The sequence below is a fragment of the Anoplophora glabripennis genome, unplaced genomic scaffold (assembly GCF_000390285.2).
Source record: "Anoplophora glabripennis isolate ALB-LARVAE unplaced genomic scaffold, Agla_2.0 scaffold397, whole genome shotgun sequence".
Lineage (NCBI taxonomy): Eukaryota > Metazoa > Arthropoda > Insecta > Coleoptera > Cerambycidae > Anoplophora > Anoplophora glabripennis.
The window spans coordinates 101,731-119,762 of record NW_019416531.1 but is presented as its reverse complement, the minus strand read 5'-3'; the positions used below and the strand labels follow the sequence as shown (position 1 = coordinate 119,762).

Here is an 18,032-nt window from a genome sequence, read left to right as displayed (position 1 = left end):
ATATATATATATATCCGCATGTATCCACAAGAAAAGCATTCGAAATTAAAATAACAAACTCATTTTTGTATGACAGAAAGAGGATGGGACTCAACACAGAGCTTTGAGGAATCCCCACATGCACTTCTCTATAATCTCTTTTAATATTATTACCTAAATTATTGCATAAGTTAAAATGACATATCGTTTACGTTTTTTAAAAAATGAAGCAATCCAGTTGAGGCTACATCATGTGTATCATGTACGTCAAGATTAGATAGCAATTTCTCATGATTCGTACAGTCGAATTAGATGAAATTTGATGTGTAGATATTACATTTTTATATTGTAATTGAATTTTTGTATTGTAATTAAAGTAATCGCATTTAGAGGAATAGAAAAAGTTTCTTCAATCTGATCTGATCTGATGAATATGATCATATTTTTTATAGGCCATTTTATAACTTCTATTTTTATTTTATGTTTTTAAGTTTTTTCTCTGTAATGTAAATATGTTGTACTTGTAATGGTTGTCGCGTTATTAATTACATAATCCCTGTTTTCAAAAAAAATAGCGGTCTTAAGGTACTATGGTTTTTTGGGTTGTTATACTGTGGCTGCTATGCCTGTAGTTGCCATCAGTTAGAGATTCATAATACACTTCCTCAACCTTAGTTAGAAATGTTTATCCTGCCCCTGTTCTATCAAAATCCCTAGGCCTACCTTGATGTTGATTTTTGAACCTCAGTTACAGCGAATCTTTTTCAGAATCACCACTGAAGATGCTAGCAGTGAAGAATGATGAATCGATTGGAAGCATTAGATGCCATCAGTTACAGAAGCCACTACGGAAGGTCCCGGAGGACGGGCCACCATTGTCTGAGGAGCAGTTCCATCCGTAGCGGTCTTGGAACCAACAAGAAGAACCGAAATCAATATCAGAGTTGGTCTAGGATTGTGATAATGGGTCGGTCCCCAGAATGCCTAGATCAAGAATAACAAGGGCGAGTCGAAGATTCCTAGCTTAGCTGAGGTTAAGGAAGTGTATTGCAAGTCATTTTCTAACAACGACAAGATACATAAGTCATGGTATAACAATCCGGAAAACTATGGTACCTGAGATAATAAATTTATTCAACAGTTATAGTTTTTTAGGTGTTTTATTTATTTACTAAAATATTAACTATTTATTCGTTTTAAATTAAAATAAAAATTGAATTGTGAAATTGGATTCTACTACCAAAACTAACACAAGGAGGCGTATTCTCTTTGTGAGACATCATTCAGTAGAGCAAGCAGTAGAAGAGGTAGCATTAGCAGTAACTGTAAAACAAATAGTGGTAGAGGCGGCGTCAGCATTATTGTTGTCGTTCAAAGTTATTCTTTTCCGTATCTTGATTTTCTATAGAAGAAAATCTTTGACATATCCTTCATCTGCGAATTGAATGACCGATATATGTTTCTAGATTTTTTGGTTTTAGGAATCTAGAGACATTTATAGTATTTTTCCGGAGTGTTAATGGGTATAGGTTCAACGGAAATTCTTTTTGTTCTGTAGTAAAGAAGCAGTCGGTTGGTTGATGTTTTCTTTGGTCACAGATGTAGGTACTTATTTTGGCTAATGCCAAAACCGTTATTTAAAACCGTGGAAGAGCGCTCTAGCGAGTTTTTGTGAACGGGAGATGAACCAGTAGAACATCACTTTTTTCTTGTATATCCTAAATGTTCTTCACTAGTTTGTCACATCTGCACCCACCAGCAACAGTAAAAACAGCAACCACCTAAAAATAAAACTAATTTAGTAAATCAACTTAGAAATAAGTAAAAAAAAACATTGATAAAAAACCATCTGGCGCATCTACAAGAAATTTGTTGATTTTTTTCTATTGATAGAAAACTGACAATGTTTTGGTTGTGTATCCATTGTGTTTGTGTTTTACAAAACCAGGAAACTTGTAATATTTGCTGATATCTTCGTTTTCGTAGACGTTTAACTTAGATTTGAGCATTGAATACTATGTCCACTTAGTCGGGGCATGACAAAATAACAAGACAAGATGACAATTTTTTGACACCTTTTTAAAAAATTAACCAAGAAAACTTCATCCTGGTTTGTTCGTACTGCACTTCTTGTCTTCCCTTAGATTTTGAGAGAACTAATCCAGAGATGCATATTCAGTTATACTAGAAGTCGAATATTTTTTGGCAAATATATCATTACAGAAGATATCCTTGACTACCGTGGTAAGCAAAACTTGACTGCTTGACTTTTTAAACTATGTAGATCTTTAAGTTTGTTTTTCGTTATCAAACTGCAACTGTCGGATAAAACGTATATGTCAAGTGAGAATGATGTGCAATTATAAGCATGTGAGAATTTGGCATATTCGCGCAAGCCCCCGTGCGTGAAACTTCTCGTATAAATGGTTAAAAACTAAATTATGTTGAGTTCAGAAACATTTAGTAACAAATTATTGGAAATATTTAATTTGGTGATTTTTTTCCATGAGCACTATACAATTTAAATTCTAGTAGTAAATTCTTGACTTGAGCTCAACTCAAACAATAAATTACTTCGTTTACGTTTGGCCTGAACTTTATTGAACGAATTAAAGTAGTACCACCAGCGAACTGCCTTTTCTTTGTATTAACGGAAAATTGGAGGAGTATAACGCCCGAAGTATATATGAGGAAATAAATAAAAGTGTACCACCTGATGCAGACATTTTTCTGCTTGACCCTCGCCGCCCCGGGTATCCAAAAGTGGAATGAGCCCAGCGTGGTCGATTAGTCGGGCCCTAAATGATTTATCATCGCGCAAAACTTGCTAAGGCGAATTATGAATCGGATTAAGTTAATAAAAACTGCCACAAATATTTCCAGTTTTCATGCCTCAGCCGAGAAGTATAAAGCTGTCGAGATGAACACTTCCTTTTCTTAAATTAAATAATAGGCTTTGGATAATAAATTTTCCAGAAAGGGGAGTACTGCAAACAAATGATATTTATTGAGTTAAGCCAAGCTGCCAAGTCAGCGAAACAAATGTATTTTTTGAGAATAGGAACAAAGGCTTAAATGAATGTACAAACGAAAGGAAAATAACATGATATAGTTCTTTTCTTTACACATAGGTATTTTACAGGGTGTAAAAAAAGTAGCTAAAATTTTTACATACAGCCAAGCAGCTCTCAAAGCTCTCGAATCTTGCCTGTGTAACTTCTGAACAGTATGGAACTGCCAATAAGCTCTGACGAAGTTAGAAGATAATAATACAATGGGTACCTGGTTGTTCAGGTCTACATAAGAATAGGGCGACGAATGTTCTAGCTGTCTCGAACCTTATCTAACCAAAACAAACTCTTGGTATGGTTTCGCTATTACCAAAACAGACGTTGTGACTTGGGTTCTACAGAAAACTATTGAATACAGACAAAAATTGCCGTGATTAGGTCATTTGAAGATGTTTATTGTAAAGGAGTAATTAATACTGATGACAAGATTTAGGGAGTTTTCGTTACCAATACCAATCGTGCAATGTTGTGCAGAACTCATGTTATATTGGTATTCGTAGGAGCATGTATCAGGTTCAGCACTTACTTGGATCAGGTCAAAAGCTTACCCATTAAATTTTGGTATTAGCCACAATAAACAACATAGAGGCAAGTTTTAAGGCACATTTATCAGGAAACTAAGATGCAGTCTAACCAATATATTGGAAATAAATTACCTAAACCGTTCTATTCATATTAGATACGTAATTTTCATATTTGATTTCATAAGGGCAGATGCATGCCACATATCTTTGGGTAGTGGTGGTCTTTTTATTTCTTTTTTAGTAGATAGTTCTTTTAGAAGAAACTGATATTAAGACGGAAATAATTCATTAATCAAAAGATTGCGACAAAAATAATAAGGAATTTCCACTTCACTCAAATTTATTATTAATTTTTTTTAGAAATGCGTTTTTAAGATTTTGGTTATCTTCTCGGTTATCTTAGAAGATAAGATTAATCTCAAGTAGATGATAATTATTAGTGTCGTTATTTTAGATTTATCATCGATTATTCTCTGATAAGTCCTAGAACTAAATCAGCACAATTAGTCATAAATTATTTGAAATCAAGATGAAAACATTGTTGGTTATTACTGTGCTATGTATTTTTATAAGGAATGCATATGGTAAGTTCGAATAGTTTTTGTAATATTATCAAGTACTCACATTAATCAACGATTGAATATAAAATAATCTATATGATTTTGAAAACAATAATGGGTTACTGCTTATCACTAAGATATCAAATATATTGAAGGTATATACAAGCTTAATTTGCTAGTTTCTTTGTGGATAAATTAATTAAATAAATTCTGTAATCTTGGAACATTGTACAGAAAGCATATTTCTGAGCTCATGTACTCGTATTCTAAATAAAATGATAAATATATTTAGTATTTATTGCTATATAAATAAATATATGTAAAACTTTGATCTACTGACTGAGTTTATCGACATCTACTATGAAATTAATTCCCAAATACAATTTTCACATATTATTTCAACGTTTCCAGGTAACATAAAATATTATGTTTTATGATGGTTGTGAGCAAGTAACAATCACAAAATTATTTAACCAAAGGTAGTATAAAGCAGTTACAAATAACCGTTCTTAACAATTATCAAATCTTTAGAGTATTAAACAGTGAAATTTATTAATATTTCCTTGGTAACTATCGTTACTTAAATTTCGCCACTTGAGGTTTTGAAAACTTATATAGTAGGTATATCAATAAAACCTATTCCTATTTTAAAATCATGTAAAAGTTACACAATCGTCTCCATTACTTTCAAAAATATATATCATGACAGTTATAAAAAGGTTATAAGAAATATTTCAGGACTTGGAAACCATTTAATATTTAATCTACATCGCGCATGTTCTCACTGTATTTCTATCTTCATCTTAATACTTGAGATGGATATAGTATTTTTTATTTTTATTCTTCGAAATTAATTTAATTAATTAACTTAATAGAAATCAATTCATACTTTTAATAACAACAGTGAAATAATACTTGAATCTTCAACTATGTTCTAAGATTTGTCATAATTACTGTGTAAAATAGATAATGGCAGCTAAAATCTGTTAGTAATAACTATTAATACGAAAAAAGTTATTGGTTACTTATTAGTTGTCACTTTTCATGAGTGAAAATTACATCAAAAGAAATGTACTTACTGTGTACTCAAAATTTTGAACACTGTAAATGATAACTAAAAGACAACGCCAAGAGTAAGAGACACTCAGTGTGAAAGCTTCTCCATATCATGTATATTCAGTTTCATATTACATATATGGAATCAATCAAAATCTGGTGTTAGAGGTAATAAAATATCAGGCACTCTAAATGCTGTTGTGTTTCATATGTTAAAACTGTTGGAACACATTCATATTGGAATAATACAAAGAGATTTTTTATTATTAACGTAGGTGATGACACTGGCAGTGATGGTTGAATTAAATATATAAACTTTTATTTTTATTATACCCATTATCATGACTATTTCATTAAAAAATATTGTAATGTATATGAATGTACAGGGTTTCACTATATTTTGACCCCCCTTTAACTTTGTTTTAAGAGTTATAAAAAAAATGTTAAATATAAAAGTTGCACGAGTTTTATGAATTTTTCGATAATGATAGTAGAAAAACAAATTAAGTCCAAACAAAATGGCCGCGGATGTTAACTTTGTTAAGTTAAATGGAACATCCTGTATATTTTTACATATTTGGATAGAACGTTCCCTGTAGAGCATAGCCATATAGGGTTTGTTGGGTCCATCTCTAACAATAAGCAAGATATTTAAAAAAACGAAAAGAAGGTTTTTTATTAAGAAAATAATACATCTTGTAATTGTTAGACCTCTTTCAGGCATTTCTGTCTTTTTTCCAATTACGTAAGGATTTACAGATTTAGTTATAATATATTTTGACAGATCGGACATTGATACGGTCCAAAGTGCGTATAGGTAATGTAACGAAATCTCACTAATTAGGCCGTGAGAGGTGTAATTACTCATGGATAAGTAGGTCGTGACAGTGACGGGTTGTAATGTCTTGACAACATTGTTATTGATTGACAGTATGTATTATTATTTAATTAAAATAGGTTACACAGAAGTAGAAAATTATTTAGAATTGAAATAGAGTATGGAGAAGAACTTTGTTCTATAATATTTCAATTTTCTACTTCTGTGTAACCCATTTTAATTAAATAATAATAAAAACTGTCAAACAATAACAATGTTGGCATGACATTACCTGTCACTGTCGCGGCCTACCATATAACATTGTCCATGTGTAATTAGGCTTCTCACGGCGTAATTAGTGAGATTTAGTTACAATAGCTATACGCATTTTGGATCATATCAATGTCCTATCTGTCAAAATATATTATAACTAAATTTGTAAATCCTTACGTAATTGGAAAAAGTCAGAAATGCCTGAAAAAGGTATTTACAAAAGGAACAATTACAAGATGTCTTATTTTCTTAATAAAAAAACCTTCTTTTCGTTGTTTAATAGTATCTCGCTTATTGTTAGAGATGGATCCAACAATCCCTATATGACTATGCTCGACAGGGAACGTTCTATCCAAATATGTAAAAATATACAGGGTGTTCCATTTAACTTAACAAAGTTAACATCCGCGGCCATTTTGTTTGGACTTCATTTGTTTTTTACTATCATTTTCGAAAAAATCATAAAAACTCGTGTAACTTTTATATTTCGCATTTTTTTATAACTCTTAAGACAAAAAAGTTAAAGGGGGGTCAAAATATAGTGAATCACCCTGTACTATTATGTATTTTTAATTTATTAATTGTGTATTCTTGTAATTATCTTCAAAATAATATAAGTATAACTTTCTGTATCAGTTCAAAACTCCTTTCAGTTACCTAATGCTATTCTTTGAAAGTGACATATCTGATTCAGACATGCAATCTTCCTAGTGAAGTAAACTGAGTAATAATAACTGGTATGATTTTCTTGGTTATCTTTGGCAACTACATTTGTTCGTTTCGGATGAACGTACGAAACTGACGACTTTATTATATTTTTTATACCTGCGTATAAAATACACCTAGTATATATTTTTTATAAACCTATACAAATAAGGGGTACAATAACAATACCCGCAATTACTTGTTTTTTTAAACATAATCTTATAAGGGTTTTCACAATTAAGCAATATTTTATATAGGCTGTAAATCAACCGATTTAAGCCTTCCGACTAACTAGACCCATATACGAACTATCGAGATCCAGATAATTTACAGTTAAAACACGAGTGACAGAAAATTTATTAGATAAAGCTGATCAATTAAGTTAAATTAATAATTTATGTGTTGGAAGATTAACTAAAGATAATTAAGTACCTATGACATAAAACATTTTATAAATAAATAAGAGGGATAATAAAATTACTTTGATCTATAAACCATCCTGTTCCTAATTTATTTGAAGCTGTAATTTGTTTACATTAACACAATTTTCAGGACAATCTGACAACTCGAGTTACCCGGCATTGGACCCCAGTTGGTCTTATTGTTACGAATTCACATGGTTTGGACCGGGTTATGACAATGTGACTAGATACAATGGTACTTGTTCGGATTATCTAGACGATAGCAGGGCCACTGGCATTCCCTGCGCATCACCGATTGTTATTTCATGTAAGTCAATTATTGACAATCAATCTCACCACTCAAAACAAAAAAATAAATATTACCATGAGTTGCTTTAATTGTCCAAATTTCATTGTTGTCATGGTAACGACTTAGAAGTTATAATTGGAATTTGTTTTTCAAACTTCTTAGCAACGAAGCCCGACAGGAAAAAAAATATATGAAGTACTACATCTATTTTGACCTCCCCTGTATACCCCTTCATTTTGGACATGACCTTAGCAGACACCCTGTACAATACATTTATTATGCTTTTTGCTTTGAACAACATCGGATATTCTCAATATTTTCCAAATATTTTGCTGATCCTGTTAGTTTACAATGTACAAATAGAATTAACTAAACAGGTTCTACCCTATTATATGTGTTTTAAAATAAAAAAAGTAGCCTGCAAAAGTTTTTCTGTTTCAGATGATGGCACTCCTCCTGATATGGACTATTTGTGGAAAAATCACAAAGCTAGTATCCTTTGTAAACGAAGTAGAAATCAAGTTTGTGTAAAATATACATATTACTTCAATAACCAGGGTAGGTATACATCAAAAAGATTGCAATATAGTGTGGAAAAAAGCTTGATTCAAATATGCGAGAAAATTAAAACATAATGATAGATTTTGATATTTTGTGACTTTTAGCCTTCCGAAAAATTTGCAAAAAAGTAGAATTTTTCGACTATAAATACGGGAAAATGATTCATAATTCAATTTTGGTATGTCATACACATTTTTTACTAAAGAAATTGACAATTCTCTAAATGTATATAGAATCTGTCTCTCAATATTTTGGTGTCTCAGTTGACTTTTGAGAAAGTTGGACGATTCTTTTGTCATAAATTAATATCACTGAAATTCATCTTCTGAAAAACCCCAAAATCGATTTCATTTTGGCCAATGCGAGAGCTGAAACTTATAATTACTGTTCTCTAGTATAATAATATGGAAGGCACGAATTTCCAAGCTACAAACGTTAAGTTATTGTTGTAAAGCGGTTAAGTGGATAAGTGTCTTACTTTGGTATAAACTTTAGCCCATATAGAATGTTTGCAGTTTGCAACTATGAGTCTTAGCGATTATCACAATGGAAATTATACATTTAAATCGAGTTTAATTGCAATTTATTACTATATTTGAAAATAGATTATGCACTACAGTGTGGTATGTTAAGTATGTTATGAAGTCGCCACGGTAGCGCAGTCGGTCAAGAGTGCGGTGGCAAGCATTTCTCGGCCCGGCTTCTTATTCTGGTCCGTGTTCGATCCCCGGTGTCGGCACTGGCAATGTCGATGGATAATGGGTGTTTGTCCGTGTTTTTTCAAGTGTAGCCCCCTTCCGCACAGCCTTTGGCTTTAGATTTGGGGGTTGTCTCATTTCTGTGGTGTTTTATGTTTAAACAAAAAAAAAGTCCTGATAATAAACTAGAGCGAAAATTTAAACTATTTTGCTGAAAAAGGTTCGTGGAAATTGAAAACTTTATAAGTTCATTTGATTGAAAGCAAGTAATTTTTAATAGAGATATTTTTATTATAATACAGACCACGCGGTTAAACATGTAAGTACATATTTATAACTTCTCGGCATAATTGCGGACCTATTTTGTTAATTACAGTTCGGATATTGTGTTCGAGCTCTTCAATCGAGAAAGAAATCCAGAGGTGTCAAGTCACATGATTTAGGAGGACAATTGAAGTCTCCCTGACGTGAAATCACACGTCCAGTAAACTGCTCACGCAAAAAGGCTATCGTTTCACGGTTTGTATGGTACATAGCCATATTCTGGTGAAAATAAACCAAATTAAGTTCTTCAATCGTAGGGCCAGTCGGTATTGAATTCTATTAACTTAGCGGTAACACCGACTTCGATTTCGAAAAAAATACGGCCTATGATGATTCGATTGTAGAAACCACACAAAATAGTCACTCGTTGTGGATGGAAAGGTTATCTGACAATCACTTTTGAGGTTTCAGAGTTCCAGATTCGACTATTACGCTTATTGATGTAAAATTGAAAAAAATCAGCGTCAATCTCTTCAAATCTTGCGTGGACCTTGTGAAGATGCAGTCTTAGATCTTTGTACATTCTGATTTGTGAAATGGCACATTTCTGTGAAGGATTTGTCGTAACACTTGCAGACACAACAACATTGTTTTCGTCTGATCTATGACTGACGAGCACGAGTTGGATTCTTAACATCAGCAATCTGCTCTGTACTTTCAAATTAAGCCACAAAATCCATAATTGCTGTACGAGAAGGCGCGTTTTTGCGACCAAACTTGGTACGGACTTTCCGAACTGTTTCCACATAATTGTCACCATATTTGTAGTGCATTTTTATTACCTACTTCTAAATCTTGCTCAAAGGAATATCGATCGTTTATTAATCGCGTTGTTTCAATTAACGGCTGCCATATGCGGTAGCGCCATCTATCGTCACAAGTAATGAATGGCGCGCTATTTAAAATAAAACCTCTTAATGGAGACCTTAAATTTCAATGAAGAAATATAATTTTCAGATTATTTGTTTTTTAATCTAACATGTCTTTACCACACAATTCAATAAATCGAAAGTAGTTCTAACGCTATTTGTTTTCCAGTAATCCTTTGTTCTCTTGTAAATACCAAAAATATAATCATTAGACATAAATAATTGACATTGGAAGAATTATATCAAGGGGAACATTTCTACATCATCGATTTTTTCTAGAAATTTATGATTTCGTTGTGTTTGAAATTTCATTTACATTAATGTCTATAATTTTTTTGAAAAAATGTGGATTTTAAAAAACTTTTAATACCCTGTTTCTAAAAAAAACTAAGCCGTTTAAGGTATATGTTTATATGGACATTCTCCCTTAATTGACTTAAAAAATCACTACATCTATTATCAGAACTTCTTAAGATACTCTCAGTGGATATAATATATGCTATACCTAAACATGTAAATATTCAAATACTTCATACGTATGTCATTTGCTAAAAATATCTTAATTGTCCTCATTATCGGAAACAAAGGTATCAGATTTGTACAGAATAATTGTGAGAATTTTCGTAAGATAACATTATCAACGTACTCCCAATAATTTTTCATTCATTTTACAGAAATCGATTCTCAGAATCAATTATCATTACAACTAGGTAGGTATGTTCTTAAATATATTGGTTGTAGCGTTGTTCTTTTTATTCAGTTTAGGAAATATTTGGCTTCATTTCGGAGCAATTTATTTTTAATAATAGTAATCAATCAATCAATCAACTAGCAATAATTTTTAATCAGGCTGTTTTGTTCTATACCTATAATTATATGAAAAGATGACGTATTTTAGCTAAAATTCTCTCTGACACAATTGTCAACCACTTTCAACAATGCCTCGATTCGTCAGAGGTAGGGAACAAATCGGCTGTGCCACTCGAAAAATCGAGCACTTACAAGCAGAACTATTCCCTTTATATAACTCTTAAACATCTGGAAATGAAACGTACTCCTAGAATATTGCAGATAATAACAGAAAAGGCTTTTAAAATATTTAGTTTGTACCAGTTATTATATTTCGTATTTCGTATCAAATTAAGGAAAATACGTTCATTACAGCAATATCTTATAATATTTTCTCTTATGAAATAGCGTTATTACTTTGCGAATATCTATAAACGATAAAGGTTTTTAACCGGATCTTAATTTTAATATCTCTAATGATAAGTCTAAGCCTCAGAATATTTGATATGGTAATCGCTGTAATAAATGTACAGTTTTTCCCCGTTAATATTAGTTGCAAATGTTCGTTGTCGTTTTTTAGATTAGCAGATTAGCCTCTTTTATTTTATAACTTTACACAGAGTGTTCCACTTAAGACGGGTTCTTCCATAGCTCTGGTAATATTAACGATACTAAAAACTGTTTTTGTGAAAGTTGCCTCAAATTATTTCTTCACATGTTAAAATTGATGCGATTTTCACCTTTCGTCCAAGCAAGAAAAAATTTATCATGTATTATTCACTTGTCACATTTCAAATATTAATTAGAGACATTAGTTCCAAATTTTTGGAAATGAATAACTCTATTTTTTTTAACGGAATTCTAAATTTGACCCATTATAAAACTGATCATTCTTTCAATTTTATTAAGATAATCTTAATTATCCTGTTTTTATAAAATCTTACATTGACTTATGGGAACTTATGACAAGTAAAATTTATTCTTCGTCTCCAAATGATATGCAAATTTGAATAAGGGCTACGGTCATTTGAAGGTATTATTATAGAAGATATTTTTGTATTTCTCTAATGAATTTTGTATTTTCGTTTTTTATGAATTATTTTATTATTAGTACGTATACAATTTTGCATTTGCCCTTTGCCTTTGCCATCACTTTTAATAAAATCAAGCGTGTTTCATTGGAATAATAAAATTGGTTAAATTATAAAGAAATGGGGCACCTTGTATACTACGATAATGTGAGCCTATATCTCATGTTTATAAAAAAAATTGGGGCAATAATATTGATGTCCATTAAAAATTTTTTATGCTTTGTTATAATAAATTAAATATACAAAAACAAAACAAGAAACTTATTAAACACATATACAGAGTGTTTCAATAAGAATGTTATTTCATATATTTTTTTTTCTTTTAGTGAACAATGTGACGCACATGTGCTCCAAGGTAATATCTTTGAATTCTAATTCCGCATTGACAGAAGGATGCTACAAACAAACTGTTGGCGGATACGAGACAGAAGTATGCATTTGCACATCGGGCCCAGGCATTTATAGACCCTGTAACGGAGCTTCTACATATATATTATCTTTAAGCTTGTTGTTTTTCTATACCTTGTATCATGTGTACCGAAATATATATTGAAAAAGTTAAGTAGGTGTCATGGAAGCTTTATATATTATATCTTAATTGTAACCTTTTTTTAATAAACATGTTTTGTATAATCAGCATTCATCGGAAAGAAACATGCGAATTGAGTTGAGTAAAAATGGTTGAATACTGTACCTGAATAATCAATATAACATTCAGTACAGAAATAGAATAGAGATTCAGAACACAAACTCAGTATTCACAATTATAAATACAATGTATCTATACGTATCCACAAACTTCCTTGGAACAATTGTCAGTTGTAATATTAGCTAACGTTGGTAATTATGAGTCTCAACTAACAGTTACAATGTCTTTCTAGTTAAGTACAGAGTTGGGATTTTCAATGTCTCGGTTTAGGGGCTAGGAGATTATTTCATAGAATCAGGAATAGATGCTATTTTTACTAATGGTGGCAAAGGATCAACAATATTTTAGTTATCCCACAATCTGCATCTTTTATACAATAACCTGTACATGTCTGCCTGTGATCTGAAGCTTCGCATCGATCAATTTATTCGTTCCATATCTAGCGCAACCTTAATACCTGTCCTGTCGGTCTGGCGTGCCGGTTAACAATCCATGTATTTTGCTGAGGGACGTTGGCTGTGCATTTCATTGTCGTTTGTGTGTGCGTGAGCGAGTTTGAGCTTGGTTGAGTGTATGGCACGCGTTTTTGTGGCAGTCAGTAGCAATTGTGTATTGTGAGCATAGAGCGGCACACGGTTTGACCACAGATTTATCCTATCAATTTGACGCTATACTTCTGGAAAGTGTTAACGCTATATTTCCAGATTGTGTAACATGATGATAATGCCTTTAGTTACAAATAATCTATAAGTTTTCAGGGATGATCCGACTACCACGATTTATGTGTCGAGCCAGTCAATTTGACACTATATTTTTACACTGTTGACAGAAGTATCAGATGCCACCGTTTCCTTTGAATATTTGAATATTTGAACAGGGATTGTCATTTCCGACATAGTAAGATTACCTAAATGAAGTTCAAAAGGTACTGTGGATTGGACGAGGAGGACCGGTCGTATGACTGCCCCGGTTTCCTAAACCTTCTCGATTTCTTATGAAGACGTTTAAAAAATTAAATGTACACATATTGAAGTTGAAACTATCGATAACTTACATAGACCTACTACAGCTGCTGTCAATAATTTACGAATTCAAGACTGGTTAGAAGAAGGAACATTTGTCTTGGTCCGTCAAAACCGGATCAAACTTGTCTAAATGTGTACGAATCTATGAACAAAATTTTTTACGGTTGTAACACTTCGTACATATATATTTTTTTAAAGAAAAGCCAAAGAAATTTGTATGTTAAAGTGTGTATAAAATTTTTATTAAAATCTTAGCTGATCGCTTTCGACTACATAGTCATCATCGGAGCTATTCCTAAAATATCAACAAGAGGTTGAAATGACATTATATAAAGCAAAAAATGTTTACTTACGTTAAATTTTAGATACCAAAAAATATTTAGGAAACGTTGAAAATCTTAATAAGTTCGACATAACAATATACAACATTAAATATAACATCAATTACTGGTAAATAACAAGAGAAAGAAACAGAAATTGACTAACAATGTCGAACACGTGGAGTGAAATAAAGTGAGGTTAAATGTTAAATGAAATGAAAATTGACATTCTACAGTTCTAAGGATTACCAACTAAGTGAAAACAAAAATTTTTAAAGTTAAACTACCAATATACTAATAACAAACTATCAGCTGTGAATTAATGAGGTTCCCAAAGATACTTGAATAAAGGTTTAAAATTACAGTTTAAATTGACTTGAGTATTAACACAGTTATTAGGGTTCCTTTTAATTTCTCTTAGAATTTCTCCCTTCCAATAAATTAATTTTATGAAAATCAAAATTATTATGAATATTATGAAGAATTTTGCTATTGTTTAAAGGTGAAAATGATTGGTTAGAAAAATTAATATGATGCCCAAAAGCTGACTTTTCAGGTCTTTTTAAATGTTCATTAATACGAATATTTAATGATCTTTTCTGTGTCCTTTTTGATTTCTTTTTTGTACTCTAGGAACCTTCGAAGTAATAATAAAATAACTGTTTAAAATTCGACCACTTAATTTGAAAATAAAATTTCAAATACCTACTGCTTGTTACTAAATTAATTTTGACTTTATTTGAAATATAGTAAATGTTCCTAGTTTAACAGCCAGTGAAACAGGAATGTCATGTCATCTTAACCTGTGTCGCATTCTTTTAATCAGCCAAAATGTAGGTATTAAGAAAAATTGGTAAATATTTTCATGGTAGAACAGACATTATCTTCTGACCGACCCATTGATCCTTATTTTGTTCAAATTAATTAAAGCCAGTCCATTCCTACTCTCAGCTTCTGTTATTAAATGAAATGAAGCCACAAAAAGATTGTAACTTTTCAACGGATTTTTTTCACTACTACGTCTCTCCAGTCGATGAAATTAATTTACCTAAAAGCCACCGCTCTTGAGGTTCCCGAATTAGCCGTACCAAGATATATATTAAATGCTTAAAAACTTCTGTTGGGAATGTATCAAAGCAATGAAAGGAGGAAATTATATTATCTTATTTTGTTATTCATAGTCGTTCGCCGTCCATTAAAAGTTTAGCCCCTGGGGCATATTTTGCAAAATAAAAGAGGAGCGTATTCCTGTGACCGCAGCGTCGTCGTTTGTTTAGTTGCCATTTCTCGCACCCCTTGACAATGGACAGAGAGTGGCGTTAGAGCCTCCTTTGAGGTTGATATTGCAGCTATTATGCGAAATATTACTTAGCCAGATAGCACCGAGAATAAACATAAACAATGGGACTCTTCTGGGTTTAAGTTGACCGAGAGCAACTGAGTGCTGAATAAGGTGCAATCCGTCAGTCAATATGACATGAAATGATAAAGAATAAAGAATGTCGAACTAACGTTCATATTTTGGATGCAAGAATATTATCTCATTTAGACAATTTTTGAAATATGAAGAATGATAAAATTTAAATTCTACTGATTGAACTGACGGTGGTGTTACGCAAATTTTGGTCAGTAACTGATAACACAGCCACACAAAAAAGAAAGTTCTGTTCCAGAGACATTAGGGACTTACTCTTAAGACAAAGTTCAGGAGAGTTATTTTGCAAAAAAATGAGATAGTGTAGGCTAGTCATTCGATGCGGTAGTATAAAAAAATTAAAAAATTATATCTAACAATATCTCCTTAAAAATGTTTGAAGAAAGATTACTGTTTTACAGTCCATGCATGTCTGATTGGAAAATCATTTATTGTATTGCCAATTTTGTAAAAACCGTTCACAAAATTATACTCTTTTTGAACGGTTTAAGGTATTAAAGCTTGCAGTTACTGTACATGAAATGGACAAAATCGATTTCCATGTGAGGTAGCCCATACTTTAGAATGAGGCTCCTTGAATTGCTGTGCATTACTTTTGGTACCAGTTTGATCTTTTTCGGTGATGTATAAAGCATCTTCTGCAACCTTCAGCTTTGTAGGATCTATCTGTAGGTGTGCTGTTTCTTAAGTCCTTGGGGCAATAATAACTTATGAGCAGCCATGGTAGCATTTTGTTGACATTCCCCGTATATTAATACCATGACAATTGATTCACCACTTTAAACACGGAAATTATATAGTGTATTATTTAAAATCGAAGACGCCACTTTCAAGTGAGTTTTGCGTTACTTTTGTTGTGCTTTTGCCGGGATAAAAAGAAAACATAAAAAATACCTTGCATAAAAAAATAATACGAGTTCTACATGTTTCTAAAATGTCAATAAAACTATATATTGTTAAGGATTTTTTTTATAGTGAACAAAATTTAGTGGCAGTGGCAAACATTTTCATTAGCTACCTATTTCAAATTAAAAAACTTAGGGATCTGAAAAGCTGAACACAACTCAAGACTTTTTAAATACAGTGGGTCCCAGAAGTAAGGCAAAAAATTCGTATTTCATTTTGTGTTGCGTTTTCACAAAACCGCTGAAACACGTCAGTTAGTACACAGGGTGATTCAGAACACATTTGGGCCCGTCTTACTCAGTTTCTACGAATTAACACAAATGTCTTGCTTCACCATAACACAAATGTTTCACCATAATACAAATGTTATCTTGCTTCACCATAAATTAAAACGATATCCATCAACTACGAGTTGCTTTACACGCAAGCCATTTTTGACACTAACTGCTAAAAAACTATTGTAAACACTATCGCACGACGATTTTAAAATCGGATTTCAGTATTCGGAGTCGCGGAGGCCACATTGCTCTCGACGCGTATTACGAATGACTCTAGAGACTACAGTTGTTCAGCGATGTAATGCTTGAAAGTACTACAACTTCAGTATTTTTTCTCGGAAACTATACGGATTTTACAAAATTTTTTTTTGCAGTAAAGTGTTTTTCCTCTAGGAACGCAATGTTATGAATGAATTAAACACATTGAACGCGTTTTATTTTTTTTAATAAACAATTACAACAATAATACAAAGTTATTATAATTATCATAAAGCCGTTGATATACGAAACCGCAACCGTCTCTCATGAAACAGATAATGTGATTTTCTATAATTAATTAGTCAATTAAATTTCTATTTTTCAGAATATTAAAAAAAATCCTCAAAGCTAGAATCTCTAACTTCTTAAATAGATATAATATTATATCAGATAATCAGTACGGCTTTAGAGAGGGGAAATCAACTGAAGATGCTATACATCTTTTGACTTCATATTTGTATGATGCACTGGATAAGCGTACCCTGTTGTCTGTATTTTTGTTGATCTCTCTAAAGCATTTGATACCGTATGCCATAAGAGACTGCTGGAAAAAATTGAATGCTGTGGATTGAGAGGTAACGTATATAAACTTTTGAAGAGTTATCTGTCTGATAGAAAGCAATATGTGAATATTGATGGGGTTACTAGTGATGCAAGAATTATTAGTTATGGGGTTCCGCAGGGCACAGTGTTGGGTCCACTACTGTTTACCATATACATAAACAACCTACTTTCCCTAAACACTAAAGGTAGAGTAATTAGCTTCGCGGATGACACTGCAATTCTTTATTGGGCAGATGACTGGAATGAATTGAAAATAAATGCTGAAGTTGACTTTAGAATTATTAAAGATTGGTTTGCACACAATAAGTTAACATTAAATACCGACAAAACAAAATACCTACATTTCACATCTTATACATCTAGTTTACCAGATATGGTAAAAATATGTATAAACCAAACAACACAAATTCCGGAAACTGACTCCATTAAATATTTGGGAATAGTTATTGACCGACATCTGAGATAGGACCTACAAATAAAACATATCATAAAAAAAGTTAGACGACTACTATCACGCTTTAAATATCTAAAAGACTATCTAGATGTTAATCATCTCACAACAGTATATT

General features: G+C 31.9%; 1 protein-coding gene across 1 annotated transcript; it reads left to right on the top strand.

Moving 5' to 3' along the window:
• The first annotated feature begins 4,027 nt into the window (after positions 1-4,027).
• On the top strand, positions 4,028-12,597 carry LOC108910371. The gene is made up of 4 exons (XM_018714958.1): positions 4,028-4,158; positions 7,538-7,714; positions 8,138-8,254; positions 12,355-12,597. The coding sequence occupies exons 1-4, from the start codon at positions 4,104-4,106 to the stop codon at positions 12,579-12,581; spliced, it is 576 nt and encodes a 191-aa protein (XP_018570474.1). The 5' UTR covers positions 4,028-4,103; the 3' UTR covers positions 12,582-12,597.
• The last annotated feature ends 5,435 nt before the right edge of the window (positions 12,598-18,032 follow it).

Bases quoted from the DNA above. Each gene is read 5' to 3' on its own strand.
- LOC108910371 (XM_018714958.1), top strand. From the start codon at position 4,104: ATGAAAACATTGTTGGTTATTACTGTGCTATGTATTTTTATAAGGAAT. The intron at 4,159-7,537 runs GTAAGTTCGAAT...CACAATTTTCAG, and splicing joins TTTTATAAGGAATGCATATG to GACAATCTGACAACTCGAGT. The intron at 7,715-8,137 runs GTAAGTCAATTA...TTTCTGTTTCAG, and splicing joins ATCACCGATTGTTATTTCAT to ATGATGGCACTCCTCCTGAT.